The 15,451-nt window shown below is 39.9% G+C and overlaps 1 protein-coding gene across 1 annotated transcript in view; it reads left to right on the top strand.

Moving 5' to 3' along the window:
* The window catches only part of LOC109085784 (serine/threonine-protein kinase WNK2-like), an 80,907-nt gene that overhangs the window by 24,621 nt on the left and 40,835 nt on the right, over positions 1-15,451 (top strand). The window contains 7 exon segments of the mRNA XM_042761464.1: positions 7,636-7,808; positions 8,782-9,002; positions 9,239-9,396; positions 11,682-11,770; positions 12,229-12,448; positions 13,592-13,829; positions 14,918-15,024. Of these exon segments, the coding sequence (XP_042617398.1) occupies positions 7,636-7,808; positions 8,782-9,002; positions 9,239-9,396; positions 11,682-11,770; positions 12,229-12,448; positions 13,592-13,829; positions 14,918-15,024 (1,206 nt within the window).

The following is a 15,451-nucleotide window of genomic DNA, read 5'->3' on the forward strand; positions in this document are numbered from 1 at the left end:
TACGCTCCAGGGGCTTCATACCCTATCAATGTGGTTCAGACCCCGGTTTCTGACTTTGGGTCCAGCTCTAGCTCCGTGTTGTCATCGCAAGATGCTAACGACAGATGCTTCCCTCACGAGTTGGGGTGTGGGCTTGGATGGCTATCCAGCCCAAGGGATCTGAAGAGGTCATCTTCTTGAATGGCACATCAGTTGCCTCGAAATGAAGGCTGTATTTCTGGCCCTGAAATACTTCCTCCAGCAGTTAAGAGGCTACCATGTCCTGGTGCGGGTGGACAACACAGCGGTATTGTCTTACATAAATCACCAGGGCGGACTGCGTTCGCACCACCTTAACATGACACACCATGTAGACCCGGTTCACTCCCAAATTGTTTTAGTGCTGGAGTTTTTGCAAGAGAAATTGTACTCTTTTTCGGCCTGCCATGTTTTGATAAACAGGGTTTCTGTGGGAAAGCACCCTCTAGTCACCCGTTTCATTCATGGAGCTAAGCGGTTGAGGCCGCCTACTAGAGCTACGCTCCCTTCATGGGATTTAGCCGTAGTGCTCGAGGGGCTGGCTGGCACCCCTTTCGAACCATTAGAATCAGCGCCTGCCGGGCTTCTGACTCTAAAGATGTTTTTTCTTATGGCCATTACTTCTCTAAAGAGAACTGGGGATTTACAGGCTTTGTCAGTCCTGCCCTGCTGTTAGACTTTGCCCCTGGGTGAGTCAAAGTTATTTTGCATCCTCACCCTAATTATCTTCCGAAAGTTCCTTTCTCGACCATACATCCGGTCATTCTCAAAGCCTTCTGTCATCCACGGTTCACTACACCGGAGCAGGAAAGACTTCACTTACTGTGTCCAGTACGTGCTCTTCAGATTTACGTCCACCACACTAGCCAGTGGCGTAAGTTGGAGCAGCTTTTTATATGCTGGGGAAAGAAAGAGCAAACTATGTAACTTTGGGTGAGGGATGCTATTGCCCTAGCCTACGAGGCACGTGGTCAAGCTACGCCTTTAGGAGTTAGGGCCCATTTAACCAGGGGTTTACAACTTCTATGGCTTTAGCAGGAGGTGTTCCCTTGCAGCAAGTGTGTGATGCGGCAGGCTGGTTCTCTCCACACACATTTGTCAGATTCTATAGTTTGGATACTCATGCTACTCCAGGCTCGCATGTCCTTGAGTCGACATCCCTGAGTCATGTCTGAGACCTCTTCGATGTTTGTCCACACACACTACACAACCTTGGTGGGTCCAGACACTTCCAGTGCGGTGGCGTTGGTATTCTCATTCCCATTAGCGTTTGATGCGCAGCATCGAGAGTAGCGTTTGATAGGGAATGTCTCAGGTTACTTGACTGTAACCCTGTTGCCTGAAAAAGTGGGAATGGGATGCTGTGCCTAAATGCCGCACTGTAGACGTGCCTGGACGTCTCTTCAGACAAAGGGGTAACCTGAAGACGTGTCCATTTCACGTCTATTTATAACCCTCAGGTGCACATAATCAGATGACGTCACCTGCCAAGGTTATTTAAGCCAATTCTTGGCATGTTAGTTTGACACACATGCTTCACAACCAGTCGAACAAATAATGTTCTCATTAGCGTTTGATGCACAGAATCTTGTTCCCGCTTTTTCGGGGAACAGGGTTACAGTCAAGTAACTCGAGACGTTCTATGTGTTACGGTCGGTCAGTGTTAATTGAATGCTTTAAACTTTAAACTCGTGATTTCAAATTATGCTGTGCTTTATGCATTTGCCCACTGTCATATTCATGTAATTTTCAATTCAATTCAATTCAAGTTTATTTGTATAGCGCTTTTTACGATACAGATCATTGCAAAGCAACTTTACAGAAAATTAAGTTTCTACAATATTTAGTAGTAGCTTATCAGTGGTGGACTGTCAGTTTTATGTGTATACGGCAGAAATGTTCAGAAAAATCAATAAAAGACGTAAACAAACAGACGATTAACACTATTAACAGCAATTATGCAATCAAACTTAGAGCAAAATGTGGTAGTTCTGTATGTTGTCTCTGGGTTAGCATCATCTGAGGTCCTCTGAGGGGTTGGCATCATCTCTTCTCAGGTGTTCTGGATCCAGACTGGAGCTTGTGTAAATCCTAGTTACCACGGGATGTAAATCCCGTGGCAAAACAGAGAAACAAATAGAGACATAATTGGCGTAGCTGCTGTTCCAGCCAAGTAAAATTAATTAGTTTAACCCAAGTTAAAGAATAATAATGCGCATTTGATCAGATATAACTGCAGTCCAAAATTATGAGATGCATTATTTGAATGCTTGGCCAAAGAGGTGTGTTTTTAATTTAGATTTAAACAGAGGGAGTGTGTTTGAACCCCGAACATTATCAGGAAGGCTATTCCAGAGTTTGGGAGCCAAATGCGAAAAAGCTCTACCTCCTTTAGTGGACTTTGCTATCCTAGGTACTATCAAAAGTCCAGCGTTTTGTGACCTTAGGGAGCGTGATGGGTTGTAGCGTGGTAGAAGACTAGTTAGGTACGCAGGAGCTAAGCCATTAAGGGCCTTATAAGTAAGTAATAATATTTTGTAACTGATACGGAAATTAATAGGTAGCCAGTGCAGAGACTGTAAAATTGGGGTAATATGATCATATTTTCTTGACCTGGTAAAGGACTATAGCCACTGCATTTTGGACTACCTGTAGCTTGTTTATTTAGGATGTAGGACAACCACCTAGAAGTGCATTACAATAGTCCAGTCTAGAGGTCATGAATGCATGCACTAGCTTTTCTGCATCAGGAACAGGTAACATGTTTCGTAGCTTGGCAATGTTTCTAAGATGGAAGTTTTGCTGATGCTGTTTTTGTAACATGGGAAATATGATTTTCAAAAGACAAGTTACTGTCTAATATAACACCCAGATTTTTGACAGTAGAGGAAGTAACAGTACAACCGTCTAATTGCAAATTGTAGTCTACGAGATTCTGTGTAATGTTTTCTGGTCCAATAAGTAGTATCTCTGTCTTATCTGAATTTAATAGGAGAAAATTATTGGTCATCCAATCTTTTACATTTTTAACACACTCTGTTAGATTAGATAGTTTTGAAGTTTCACCTGGTCTTGTTGAGATATATAGTTGAGTATCATCAGCATAACAGTGGAAACTAATCCCATATTTTCTAATGATATTACCAAGGGGCAACATGTATATTGAAAATAGCAGAGGACCTAGGACAGATCCTTGTGGCACTCCATAGTTTTACTGGTGATAAATGAGATGACTCCCCATTTAGATAAACAAAGTGGTAGCGATCGGACAGGTAGGATCTAAACCATCTTAAAGCCTGCCCTTGGATACCTGTATAGTTTTGTAACCTATCTATGAGTATGTCGTGATCTATGGTGTCGAACGCAGCACTAAGATCAAGTAAAACTAGCAATGAGATGCAGCCTTGATCTGAAGCAAGAAGCAAGTCATTTGTAATTTTAACAAGTGCAGTTTCTGTGCTATGATGGGGTCCTGAAACCTGACTGAAATTCTTCATAGAGATCATTTTTTTGCAGGTAGGAGCACAATTGAGCAGACACAACTTTTTCTAAAATTTTAGACATAAAGGGAAGATTTGAAATGGGTCTGTAATTTGCCAGTTCACTAGGATCTAGTTGTGGTTTCTTAATAAGAGGCTTAATAACCGCCAGCTTGAATGGTTTTGGGACGTGACCTAAAGATAACGACGAGTTAATAATATTGAGAAGCGGTTTTTCTGCTACAGGTAACAACTCTTTCAGTAATTTAGTGGGTACAGGATCTAATAAACATGTTGTTGGTTTAGATGCAGTTTATTTAGTTTATTAAGTTTATTTAGCTCTTCCTGTCCTATAGTTGTAAAGCACTGCAGTTTATCTTTGGGTGCGATGGATAAAACTAAAGTATTAGACGCTGTAGAATCTACATTTGTTATTGTATTTCTGATGTTATCTATTTTATCAGTGATGAAATTCATAAAGTCATTACTATTTAACTGTGAGGGAATATTTAGATCGGGTGGCGTCTGGTTATTTGTTAATCTAGCCACTGTGCTAAATAAAAACCTTGGATTGTTTTGGTTGTTTTCTATGAGTTTGTGGATATGCTTGGCCCTGGCAGTTTTTAGAGCCTGTCTATAGCTGGACATACTGTTTTTCCATGCAATTCTAAAAACTTCCAAGTTAGTTTTTCTCCATTTGTGCTCAAGACTACGAGTTCTTTCTTGAGAGCGTGGGTATTACTGTTGTACCATGGCACAGTTCATTTTTCTCTGACCTTTTTCAATTTGATGGGGGCAACAGCTTCTAATGTATTAGAGAAGATAGTTGCCCATGTTGCCAGTCATTTTGTCTAGTTCATGTGTATTTATGGGTACACAGAGCAGTTGAGATAAATCAGGCAGGTTATTTGTGAATCTGTCTTTGGTGGCTGGAACAATAGTTTCTGCCCGGACGATAACGCGAAGCTATATAGTTATTATCATCAGTACGCAAAATGCACGATACAAGGAAATGGTCAGTAACATCATCACTTTGAGGTACGGTATCTATATCACTAAGATCGATTCCATGCGATATAATTAAATCTAACGTATGATTAAAACGATGAGTGGGCCCGGTGACATTTTGCTTTACTCCAAAACAGTTTAATAAGTTTGTAAACGCAAGTCCTAATGCATCATTTGTATTATCAATATGAATTTTAAAATCTCCGAAAATTAGCACTTTATCAGCGGTAACCAACAGGTCTGAGAGGAAATCTCCAAATTCTTTTAGGAATTCTGTATACGGCCCTGGTGGTCTATATACAGTAGCCAGAGAAAGAGATACAATAGATTTCTTTTGCATATCTGACAGTGTAACATTAAGTAGAAGTATTTCAAATGATTTAAACCTGTATCCTGTTTTCTGGGTAACATTGAGAATATCACTGTATATTGTTGCAACACCTCCCCCACGACCAGTCTGACGGGGCTCATGTTTATAACAGTAGTTTGGTGGAGTAGACTCATTTAGACCAATATAATCATTTGGTTTGAGCCAGGTTTCAGTCAAGCAGAGTACATCAAAACTATTATCTGTGATCATTTCATTTACAATAACTGCTTTGGGTGTGAGTAATCTAATGTTTATGAGCCCAAACTTTAAAAATTGTTTTTGTTCATTTATTTTATGTTTTTCTGGTTTAATCACGATAAGATTTTTTCTAGATCCTACATTAAATTTATATTTTGACCTCATTATTCGGGGAACAGACACAGTCTTAATAGATTGGACAGCGCAAGTACTTCTAACATTTAAGCGGGTAGAACAAAAGCCATCATAGCAGTTATTTGAGAATTGGCTTACTAGTCATATGGAGCGTAGAGTCCTGGAGATGTTGTCCGAGAGCAGCTCCGCTCCGACTCTGCTGGGGTGCAGGCCATCAGCGCGAAAAAGCCTAGGTCGCTCCCAGAAAAGATTCCAATTATTAACAAAGAGCAGTTTCTGTTCTTTACACCATGACAATAACCATTCATTTAGAGCAAAAAGTCTACTGAACCTTTCGTGTCCTCGTCGATACGTGGGCAGTGGTCCTGACACGATGATCGTCATACTGACACCGTGTTACCCTGGCTTTATTTGAAAAATATGATTCCCAATGCACACAAACTTCCCAGAATACTCCGTGCCCTGTTGGTTCCAGTTTTTACTTCCTTTTTAATTATATTTTTATTAAATATTTATTTATTTGTGAAAAATACTTTGTCATCTAAAGTATAAGTATGTTTATTTTACACATTTATTTTTAATACATTGTCAACTGATGTCAAATTTCTTAAATATGAATTAAATAAAAAAAATTAAATTCTATCTGCTTTATATCGGCTATCGGCCCCCCTGCTTTCCAAGGTATCAGCATCGGCTGTCAAAAAAACTACATCAGTCGATCACTAGTTGCAAAGTATTTTTACAGTTAAATACTACTTTTTTTTCTGTTTTAAAATTTAATTTTAAATATGTGGATCATGTGAACTAAACTGAAGACTAGAGTAATGATGGTGAAAATTCAGCTTTGATCACAGCAGTAAATTACAAATTTAACAGATATTCACACAGAAAACTGTATCCCACTTTATATTAACTGTTCTTATGCATCAGAGATAATCAGTTGTTTGGTACAGTGTACTTGTGTTCATGTTGTATTGCAAATCACATTTGCTGCTGTTAAGGTGGGATACAGGTTTGGGTTAAGTTAGGTTTTAGGGTGGATTAAGGGCTGGCTAGATATGACAGTGTAATTATACCTACAGATACAGGAAGGTATTTTTAAAATATTAGTGCAATGTAAAAACATACATCATAAGTACATAGTACCAAATTATTAGTTTAAATGAAAGTATATAGTAGTTAACAACACTTAACGTTAAGCGGATCCCACAGTGTTTTTAAATGATAATAATATTTGACTATTACTGTTTTACTTTGTTGTATGATCAAATAAATGTAGTGTTGGCGAACATACCTTCTTTCATAAACATGAAGTATTAGAAAGTCTTGACTAGTAGTGTGTTTTTGTTTGAGACGTTTGTTGGTGGTCATCTGCTGTGAGAACGATGTAGATGCTGGAGCAGAAATCCATGTAGGGACAGACTGAAGTGCTTCATAATGCATGAGGCTGCTGGAGCTGCAGAAGCCTCTCTTACACAAGAATCTTTCCTTGTGCACATTCATCAGGGCCTAAAAATAAACACCCTACGCACATTTGATTTCTCTAATGAGATACATCTGTGACTGAAACCAAGATATAAATGTGATGTGAGGAATTGAGTGAGTGGTGAAAAGTGTGTCACTGTATGATTATATGCTGCGGGAGGTATTGAAGAAAAGAGACACTTAATAGCTGAAGGTCTGTCTGTTCCTCACTGCAGCAACACTGAGCCGATTTATTTGCTGTGATTAATATCAAGTGTATGATTGTAAAGGGGTGACAGAGAAGTGAGGCAAGCAGATCCAATTGCAAGGGTTTATTCAATGACATGGTAAATACAGGCAAGAGTCAGACAATGGCAAACAGATAAATCAAGGGTGAGACTGAAGAGTAATCCGTAAAACAGGCGTGGGTCAAACGACGGTAAATATAATCCAGAGTACGAGGCAAACGTTAAATCCAATAATGGTTGATAATCCAAGTATGGCGTGAACAGAGTCCGAATGGCAAGACGAAAGGGGAATTAAAAATAAACAGGCAAGAATCAAAACACGAGTAAACAAGCAAGACAAGATTATGACTAGGAACTGAAAACTAGACAGGCTCCATAGATTAGCTATTGCGTGGAGAGAGATAAACTCATACAATACTCGGCGACTAGAGCAAGATCAGAGTAAGTGTTATATAGTGTGTGTTATTGGATGCAGGTGAGTGTGTAATCAGTGCAGTGGAGCATGGGAGATGTAGTCCAGAGTGAGGTGTGACAGTCTGTGCAGAGTGAGGTTCAATATGGTGAGAGATTGACCTCTTGTGTTCACTGGATGAAAGTCCATAGACTGGATTCGTGACAATAATGATCCTGAATAAGTGGTTTTCATTTGAGTTTGTCCAACTCTCTACAGACACCTTGGTTGTTTTAATTGGTTGTATGTTTGTGTGTCTTTCAGGACCGTAAGCTGACGAAGGTGGAGAGGCAGCGCTTTAAAGAGGAGGCTGAGATGTTGAAGGGTCTCCAGCACCCAAACATTGTGCGCTTCTATGACTTCTGGGAGTCTCCACTGAAGGGGAAGAAGTGCATCGTGCTGGTGACAGAACTCATGACGTCAGGCACGCTCAAAACGTGAGGAGCTCTCTGCTAAATGTCTCAGATGAACACATGATGTAAAACATTTAAAAAACATCATCTGGGTCAAGCTCAGGCAAATTAATTTAAGCATTTCTGAGACTAAACACAAAAGGGTCAAATCACAGTAGTTTTCTCTCTGAGAAAGTGATGTCAACATTATGCCAGCTTCAGGACAGTAACAGATTAGACAATAACTTGAGGGACACACTAAAAATGTGTATTATTATTATTATTGTTAAATTAAATGTAATTATTGAAAAAATCTTTACATTAAAGAGAATATACTCAGCAGTATGAGCAAATGACAAAAAAATCAATATGAAATTGAAAAATTGTGATTTTGGTAGTTTAAAATGTTGTAAAAGGTTTGCTTTTTTATCAAATTTTAACAATATGTTTAAATTGTATGATGACAGCTTCAAAATATATTGTTCAGCGTTTCAGGGCGGTCAGATCATGATCTTTACTGGCGAAACAAAAGGCACCAAATGACCTACATAATAGTCAAAAGACACTTTAATGAAATGCTATATTTCAAGTCTTCTGAAGTTGTGTGATAGTTCTGTAGTTGTTTAGAGACATCGGGATAAATCTGATATCACTGAGACCATACGACACGGGTTCAGTTTGACAATGCGTGATGAAGGAAGGAGACTTTCACTGCGCAAGTCCTCACACGTGATCTAGTGTGTGAACCATACTGACTATTCTTATGGTCATTTCATGCTGCCTTTGGGGTGCTTTTATGATGCTCTGTTAAATTGTCAGTATGTGTAAGAGTTGGGATGTGTAAGTCTTTCCAAGAAAGAAAAAGTCACATGATTTTGTAATGACATGAGGCTGAGTATGTGTTTTTTGGGTAAATCACTGCTTTTCTTTGAGAGCGAGAGTTCTAGAGTCACCACTGTTACACACATATAAGTGTTGATGCAAATACAAGTAATGCTGATTGTGTTGTATCCTCCAGGTATCTGAAGCGCTTCAAGGTGATGAAACCCAAAGTGTTGCGCAGCTGGTGTCGTCAGATCCTCAAAGGCCTGCACTTCCTGCACACACGCACTCCTCCCATCATCCACCGGGACCTGAAGTGTGACAACATTTTCATCACGGGGCCCACGGGCAGCGTCAAGATCGGGGACCTGGGTCTGGCCACGCTCAAAAGAGCCTCCTTCGCCAAGAGTGTGATCGGTGAGACAGCCGTCCATTCATATCCATCTTTTGTCTTTTGTGTTCTTTGTGTCCAAACCCATTTCACAGATCAGTGTAGATGCAAAAAACATCTTCTAGATTCCAAGACCACCTTCTGCATTTTGTCATTAATTTGAGATTAAGCTAAACTGAGCCCCATTAAAGCATAGTGTGTGTTTCTCCGTGGATCAGAACATCATTGCATGCTTTTATCTGTTTTGTGATCATATCCTCAGGAACGCTGGAGTTCATGGCTCCAGAGATGTACGAGGAGCACTACGACGAGTCCGTGGACGTCTACGCTTTTGGCATGTGCATGCTGGAGATGGCCACGTCTGAGTACCCATATTCAGAGTGCCAGAACGCCGCTCAGATCTATCGCAAGGTCACCAGCGTAAGTCACACCGCACTTGAGCCCTTTCTAGTGTTCTTACTGCAGTGATCATTTCATTTCAGGAAGAACGCTGTGATTGTGTGACTGATTTAGTCCTTGAGATCTGTTTATGAAGAGCTGCCTCAGCATGTACCTGCATGTTCATAGAGCACAAACAAGGAAATATAAAGCATAAAAAGTCAGCATATTATTTCCTTGAATTGGAGTCTCTGCACAAACATGATTTTTTACACGGAAACCTGTGGATAAGCAACTGCATTAATACCACTTAGTAGCGTTATGTTGTAACATTTCTGGAATTGACCCTTCGCAAAGACCCACCCCCCAGTTACTGTTGCTATGTCCACTCTCATGTTCATGAAAAATACACTGTGGAGCAAAGAGGACACTGACAACATGCCAACAGACAAGACAGAACAGGTTACTTTAGGTATGAAACGAAGTCTCAGCTTTCAAATTTTGTCATTTTGTAAGAAATTCAAACAATAAATAGCATTTTGTGACAGATCGCTGTAGCGCGTGAACTGATCATCTCTTCCTCTTTACTAGTTATAGCACCAAATAAACATGAATGAACATCAGAAGGAATCTTGTTTCAACCACAGAAAGACATCAATACAGGCTATGTTTCAAGTTGAGGTCCATCGTTGTTAATCTGCTCATCTGTCTGGATTGGTTGTCGGACAAAATGAAAGATTCTGCTTTTTTTTTATGTTCCCTTTCTTAAATATTAAAGGAATTGTTCACCCAAAAATGAATATCTGCTGAAAATTTGTTAACCTCAGTTCATCAGAGATCAGGATGAGTTTGTTTCTTCATCAGATTTGTAGAAATGTAGCACTGCATCAGTGTCTCATCAATGGATGCTCTGCAGTGAATGGGTGCCGTCAGAATGAGAGTCCAAACAGCTGATAAAAACATCACAATAATCCACAAGTAATCCACAGCACTCCAGTCCATCAGTGAACATCTGGAGAAGAAACTGTGTGTTTGTAAGAAACAAGTCCATCAATGGGATGGACTTTTTCACTGGAGAAGTGTTATTATGGATTATGGACTCTTATTTTAGTTAAAAATATCTTGATGGATTTATTTCTTTTTTGGGGGGTGAACTATTCCTTTAAATGACAAATTATGAAGGTGAAATGTATTTCAAATGCTGCTTTGACTATAGCAGTGGTTCTCACCCCACTGTCCACAACATATATTCAAAGACCCTTTTTACAGGAATTTGGAGTGTCTGTATATTAAAGTGCATATCTAAAATAATTATATAATGAAAAAAATAATAACTAAAATAATTAAAATAATGAAATTGTAGCATTCCAAAGTTTGGGAGTGAAATGAATTCTTGCGGGTGAAATTAATATATTTTTCTTCTTAAGGTTTTTTTTTTTTTTTTTTTTTTTTTTATTTAAAGCTTGGATTGTCTTATTTTAATGCATGTATTCTTGGTTTTCTGTAGTTGAGAATCATTGATCTGTACTCTTCAGATTGTCAGTCATATGTTCTGTGTGTGATTTATCTTAAAGTATTAAAAGTGTTGGGTAATAGGTGTAATGAAATAGTGTGTGTTGTGTAGAGGGGGCTGATGGGTGTTGATTTCAGCAGCTAATTCGATCAGTGTTTCTCTGGGACTGAAGATCATTCATGTGTGTTGGCCTTCTCCAGCTCTCTGTGGGGTTTCCCTGCTGACTTCAGCACATAGGAATATGCTTCATGGAATTCAGATGAACATCACCTTGACGCATTTCATCTTTTTTTAATTAGAAAAAGTAGTATCAATGATTTCTTTCAGTGCTGCTGCTGCACAGAAGGCCAAGAAAGGAAAGATGGAGAAAGTCAGCGCTTTTATTGTTTTTGTTTTGGTTGTTGTCTTTCTCAAGAACACATCCAGGCTATATTTCACCCCAAATTCACAATATTTAGATCTCCAGTTTTGCTTTTGACATTGACGATTAAAGACGATTATTAAAGAGATGGTTCAACCTAAAATAAAATTTAGGTCATTTACTAGTTTCTGTTTTCATGCAGAGCGCAAACAAATATTTTGTCCATCCCAGTAAACTGAACAATTTGTGTATGAATGAGAGTTCAGCTCACTGACACCCCACTGCAGCAATTTTTGAGCTCACTGGAGGGAAAGATTACCAGTGAACAACAACATCAGTTTTCGGTCTGTTCCTCACTAACAAATACGAATGACCTAAATGTGCTGGTCCTCTTGAGTGACTGCTGCTTAATCTCTCTTTCTCTCTCTCTCTCTCTCTCTCTCTCTCTCTCAGGGGGTGAAGCCTGCCAGTTATAATAAGGTGATGGATCCTGAGGTGAAAGAGATCATTGGCGAGTGTATTTGTCAGAATAAGGAGGAGCGGTGAGTACTGAGAGCTGCTGAATGTCCATGAGAACAGTACAGACAGAGACGGACCTGAGCTGCCCTGCTCTCGTCTGAAACACACACTCATGAGTGCAGTCAGGGGTCCCAATCCAGACCATGAAGCCTTTTGACATGAAATACATTAAAGCCAAAAAATATTTTCTAATAAAATCTAATTTATATCAAGCACATCGCGGTCAGCTCAGCAGAGCTTGGGTTATGATTATGATTTCAGGAGGTCTTAAATTTGGGGAGGGAAAGACCAGAACTGTGATGCGGCTGAATGTGACGATTAAACTTCTAAACGCTGTGATTTCATTGAATAAACACAAGCACTGCTGCTTCCTGAAAGTTACACGCCTATAACCTTTTGCTGAAGAAGAAAGAAAATGATTTTAGTTGTACTTTGTGCCCTCTTACGTCCATTGACCGCTCTGCCAACCCTCTTCCCACAGTTACTCCATCAAGGAGCTGCTGAATCACGCCTTCTTCGCGGAGGTCACCGGCGTGAGGGTGGAGCTGGCGGAGGAGGACGACGGCTTGAAGACGTGCATCGCGCTGAAGCTGTGGGTGGAGGACCCTCGCCGGCTGAAGGGCAAGTACAGGGACGCAGGAGCCATCGAGTTCAGCTTCGACCTGGAGAAGGAGGTCCCTGAAGCCGTGGCGCAGGAGATGGTGCGTGCTCCAGCCGTCTGATCACCGTAATGACGTTTCGGTCAGGTAGCACATGTGTGGACAACTTAAATCTGAATCCAGCTTCCAGTTTAAAAATAAACCATGTAAATGTAGTAAACAAGATTCATCTGTGGTATTTGAACACCACAAAAACATGCGGTGTGTTTCATGGCCCGTGAAATCTGATGTTGGCTTCCTGTTTCAGTGGTATCTTATCTATCCACACTGATCTAGAGGTGTTTCCAGTCTCTACTGTGAAACAGGCTTCCTGTTTCAGTGGTATCTTATCTATCCACACTGATCTAGAGGTGTTTCCTGTCTTTTCTTTGAATTTCGGTTTTTATTTGGCCGCTTGTGTCCTGTGTTTGGTCACACTTGTTGAGACTTCATGAAAACCACCCTCGTTTCCCGGGAGCTCTGGATTGCCTGCTTCAGTTCGATCCGGTTTTGAGATTTGAATACAGGAAACACTTATGTTGAGCAGTCCAAGCTTGAACATTATATATGTGCAAACATGCACTTAAGGAGAGTATGTGACCTCCCGGACCCGTCTGGATTTGAAAATCTTGTTGCTGTAATCACGTTATGTAATCTGAGCATTTAATGTGTGTGGGAGCATTTGCTAAAGGGAAAATGAGTCAACAGCTGCTATTTATACTGATCGCTGCAAACATGACAAAGGTTTTCTTGTTTCCCGTGTCAGCCGTTTGTTCACTAGACAGATATTGATCTTTCCGTTTTGCCATTCTACACAAAAACCTTCAGGGAAGAATCTCACTAAAGCACAAAATTAATGTTAGCACTGTTGATAGTTATCCTCTGTAATGTGAGAAGATCTGCAAAGTGTTGTGCATCCATAGTTTTAAAATCATAGTTTTTTGCAGTGAAAATCAAATATTTTATATATTTTATAAATTAGAGACAGCGCATCAAAAGCAAGCACGATTTTTTGATTATTTTATTTTTTTTTTTTTTTAATTGTTCTTGTTGTCATTGTGCGTCTAGTTTAAGCTTTCCTCCAAAGAATGTTTTCCTTTTCATTCTGTGATCTACGTTGCTCTGTTCCTTAAATAGAGCCCTGGCTTCTTTCTCTCTGCTCTAAAAATGTGTGTTCACACCAGCCTCCTATTCTCCTTCCATCAGGTTGCGTCTGGTTTCTTCCATGAGAGCGATGCAAAGATAGTGGGTAAGTCTCTGCGTGACCGAGTGGCTCTGATCAAGTGGCGCAGGGAGAGGACGGTGCCGAGGGCCTCACAGGCCGTGCCCGGCGGGACGGTACCCATCCTCTGTGAACCGCCCGGTCTGCTGGAGCCTGAAGAGCCGGAGGTGGATCAGCATGTGCACGTGTGTCCACTCAGTGCCAGGACCGCCTCCACCACATGTAAGTGTGTGTGTGTGTGTGTGTGTGTGTGTGTGAAGGTTTGGGGTTAAATACAGCTTCAGCTCTATGGAGAGAGTCTTCCATGTGATGCTGTTTACCGAAGAATACAACACAAAGTGCTTAATTATGAACACTGAATCGTTGTTTATAAAGCGGATAGTTCCGGTCCTTGATTCTGATTGGTCGAGCCACGTTCGAAGCTGTTGTAAATTACTCTACAAACAAACACCTTTGTTTACTTCTGTGTGTTGCTCGGCAACAACTTTGTTGGAACCACAACAGTTTCTGAGGAACTACATTGTTTGGCGGAAGGATACTGTTTATATTAATATCATTACACTTTATTTGCTCTGTTTATTCTGTGAAATCTTACTAAGCATATGAAAGATAACCGTTTTATAAAAGAAATAAGCCACGTGAATCCGAGGTTTACAGTAAATTTATAACAGCTAAGGGGGTTTTAGGCACTTTATTCCACGTCGTACCTAACAACGCCAATTAGTTGTTTTAAATGAATTTATAACAGCTAAGGGTGTCTGATTATTGCTTTTATAAAATGGTTATTCCATATACGTAGTAAGATTTCACAGAATAAAACAGAGCAAATAAAGTGTAATGATATTATTAAAAACAGTATTCTTCTTGGGGCTTATTGCTTTATTAATACCCAAATAATCACGGAAGTACACTAATGCATTTGTTCAAATATGAACCATTATTAATAATTAAGCAGCAAATCATCATATTAGAATGATTTCTGAAGATCATGTGACACTGAGTAATGATGCTGAAAATTCAGCTGTGCATTTCGTCAAATAAATGCACCCTTGGTTAGAAAGAAACTTCTTTTAAAAAACAGTAAACAAAATCAAACCTACCTTTGAAAAAACAAAAGGTTAAAAATATTCAGATATCAGACTGTTGTTAAAATATAAACATGAGTCACAGACTCCCTTACAAACCGTTTGTATAACAATCTCCATTCATTTTACTCATTCTGTTACCATGTAAACTAAGGCACGGGTGATTCTGTCGTATTGCTTGTGTTTGGTGCAGAATATTCCTAGTACGTGTTTGTGTCTCTCTAGCTGACAGTGGCATCGGTTCAACTGTGTACTCGGACTCCCACGGCAGTGGTCTGCACAGTGTCATATACCAGTCTTTACAGGAATCTGTCTCCACCGCAACCCAGGAGGTCTGTATCACTCCCCATCACTGTTGCACGTCAGAAACCATAGTGATCTGTGAAGTGTGCGTGCACATCCATGGTTGTACTTGAATAGCTTTTAAATGTAGACCATTGTTTTATCATAATGACACAATGTTTGCAGCTTTACAGCAGGACCGTGTTTTCGCCTCGTCATCAACCACTTCATTTTTGACTGATGGTTTCAATATTTTGCTTGTGTGTAGCATGCATGATGACATGGTCTGTGTTTGATTCCCTGCTGTTCGTTTGTCTGTTTTGTTAGTGGTGCTCACACTCATCTGTGCCCCAGACATGAATGATTCCTTAAAGTTATGCAGCTTGTTGAGGAGAGATGTGCTGTTACTTTTATAAGCTATCATCAGGATGATGACAAAATTACAACAAAATAATAATAAAATAAATCTAGATCTGC

Source organism: Cyprinus carpio, chromosome A8, assembly GCF_018340385.1.
Source record: "Cyprinus carpio isolate SPL01 chromosome A8, ASM1834038v1, whole genome shotgun sequence".
Classification (NCBI taxonomy): Eukaryota; Metazoa; Chordata; class Actinopteri; order Cypriniformes; family Cyprinidae; genus Cyprinus; species Cyprinus carpio.